This window comes from Portunus trituberculatus, chromosome 17 (genome assembly GCF_017591435.1).
Source record: "Portunus trituberculatus isolate SZX2019 chromosome 17, ASM1759143v1, whole genome shotgun sequence".
NCBI classification, from domain to species: Eukaryota; Metazoa; Arthropoda; class Malacostraca; order Decapoda; family Portunidae; genus Portunus; species Portunus trituberculatus.
Genome location: NC_059271.1, coordinates 5,085,001 through 5,087,500, shown reverse-complemented (window position 1 = coordinate 5,087,500; position 2,500 = coordinate 5,085,001). Strand labels below are relative to the sequence as shown.

Here is a 2,500-nt window from a genome sequence, read left to right as displayed (position 1 = left end):
TGGTGTGGATTTCAGTGTAACCCGAGACTAAATTCACCCTAATTTTTTTGCAGTTTTTATGTTTTCTTGTGTAGAACTGTTGTTAACCTGCTTTTTCTATATACTAAGCTTTCTTTTGTATCTCTTGTCCATAATATCTTTATCCTATGCCCAGTGATTTAAATATGGAACGTTTCCTTCCCTGTGACGCTTTTTACCAATCGTAGCGTGCGCGCCTGTGTGTGTGTGTGTGTGTGTGTGTGTGTGTGTGTGTGTGTGTGTTTTGATGATGGTGGTTTTTTTGTTTACTTCCACTGCTTTGTTCATTTCATTACTTGTGGCCATGTACAAAAAAGAATATTTATCCCAGGGCATCACCAGGTCATATACATTTCTCAAAAAAATGTATTGACTATTCTAATGCATCGGACTTGATAAATTTTCTAAAGCTATTTCACTCTCGAAGGACTACTTGAAGTGATTCGTGATGGCAAGGTAAAAAGTCAACACAAAAGCTGCGTATCTCTGGCCCGGCATGCCGGTCCGTCAAAACAGTCCAGTTAATCAAGCGGTGACTGCATGCAGCTGCGGCTCGCGGTGGGGGGAGCCTCGGTGGAATGAAGATTTTTTTTTTATTTCATTTTTTTGTGTGTGTGCAATTTTCGCTGAAGATTTAGAAACTCAACGCGCTTCTTTATCATCTCATGCATTTTTGTTTTACATTTACGGATTGATTAATTTTTACACGATTACATTTGTTGTATATTTCATTTACTGATCTTCGGTAATGCCCAAAACAGTTAATGTTCTCTTTCTTCCTCAGACCGAGCCTTTTGGTACTCACAGGCTAAGGGACACATCCAGGACATTCTGGCTGCTAGACGCGCCTCCAACGGCTATGCTAAGAACGTCATACTGTTCGTGGGTGATGGCATGGGCATCTCCACCGTCACCGCCGGCCGCATTCTGAAAGGACAGCGGGAGGGGCAGAGCGGCGAGGAATACCGCCTCTCCTTTGAAAAGTTCCCCTACGTGGCACTGGCAAAGGTAGGTGCACGCTCCTTCCTTGTCGTCTCAACATGGATATGTTCCTTTTCACCCTACAAGACGAATCTGTGACTCTGAAGCTGTGCGGAGGTCTAAGTGTTGCTTTGCATATTTCTTGTATTCTTATTACACACATAATACCAATTTTTCTTCCTCTCAGTGAAGAAAAATCACAACATACAGCATTTTCGTTTCTACAACAATTTTTCGAGATTTATTCAAGTTGCTTCAATTGGAGACTTGATATGCATTTTATTGTTTATATTTATCTGATATTTTTCGTTATTCTGTATTGAAACCAAGTTCCCAATTTGTGATTGACTTCAGAATGAAAACATCAACAGTATGGAACGTTATTGCAGTAATGAATGCTTTGTAAGCTGATTGGATTCATCCGGTGCTCTGCACCTTTCTCTCTTACTTCCCTTGGGCAGGTGAGGAGATGAATTACTAATGCAATTTTCTCGTTTATCATTTGCACACAAACAAATGAAATATTATTTCTCTCTTTAGTTAAAAGTTATTATTACTGATAATATACAAGTAGTTGGCGTCAATCGTGCTGCTCTCCTACCTTTACCATTTATTATCCCACTTATTTATATACGTATGTATTATGTAATTGTAACTCATCTAAAGGTGTCATAATGGTAATAGTTCTGCTGCTATATATTATCAATTTGTGTTCATTTGCATTTCTTTATGGACATCGTTTGTCTATTTATAACTAGTGGTGCCATCTGGAACTTACCCATGAAGTAACGTCAATTAATTCATATAATTATTGAAAAATCAAGTTTGGTTGTTTTTTACAAGACGATTTAACTGAAAATTAACACACGCAAGTTACACTTTCAGGAAATGTAAAAAGCTTTCGCTCGACCATCGGTGAGGCACGAGCGTCAGGCGTCACTCAAGTTAATCATATCAGAGGTGCAGTGCGCTGGGAATTCGTATTGCCCTTGTAGCTCAGTTTTCTCTCTCTCTCTCTCTCTCTCTCTCACACACACACACACACACACACACACACACACACACACACACACACACACACACACACACACACACACACACACACACACACACACACACACACACACACACACACACACACACACACACACACACACACACACACACACACACACACACACACACACACACACACACACACAAACACACACCAGGGACGAAGAGAAGCACGATTGCAATACCTTGCAATACATTCAATGCGAGCCTACCAGTAGACAGCAAAATACACATTGGATGACTTTTTTTCCATCAGACTGACGAGGGGTCGAGGGAACGTGACTCGGGGAGGTAGGCAGCTCTCAGTCGCGACAATGCAAGTTGTCTGTCGGCCAACAGCGAACACGAACAAGGAAATGCAAACAGGAACAGTGCGTCTCGTTTCGGAAAGTTAGCTTCATGTCTTTTCTCTTTGCTGTGCTTCACTCCATCGCGCTGCTCCTCG

At 41.3% G+C, this 2,500-nt stretch overlaps 1 protein-coding gene across 2 annotated transcripts in view; it reads left to right on the top strand.

The window, feature by feature from the left end:
* LOC123504822 (alkaline phosphatase-like) overlaps positions 1 to 2,500 on the top strand; it is a 309,841-nt gene that overhangs the window by 81,912 nt on the left and 225,429 nt on the right. For both annotated transcript variants that reach the window (XM_045255666.1, XM_045255665.1), the window contains exon 2: positions 803 to 1,026. In XM_045255666.1, coding sequence (XP_045111601.1) covers positions 803 to 1,026 — 224 coding nt within the window. The remainder of the gene's footprint in view (positions 1 to 802; positions 1,027 to 2,500) is intronic.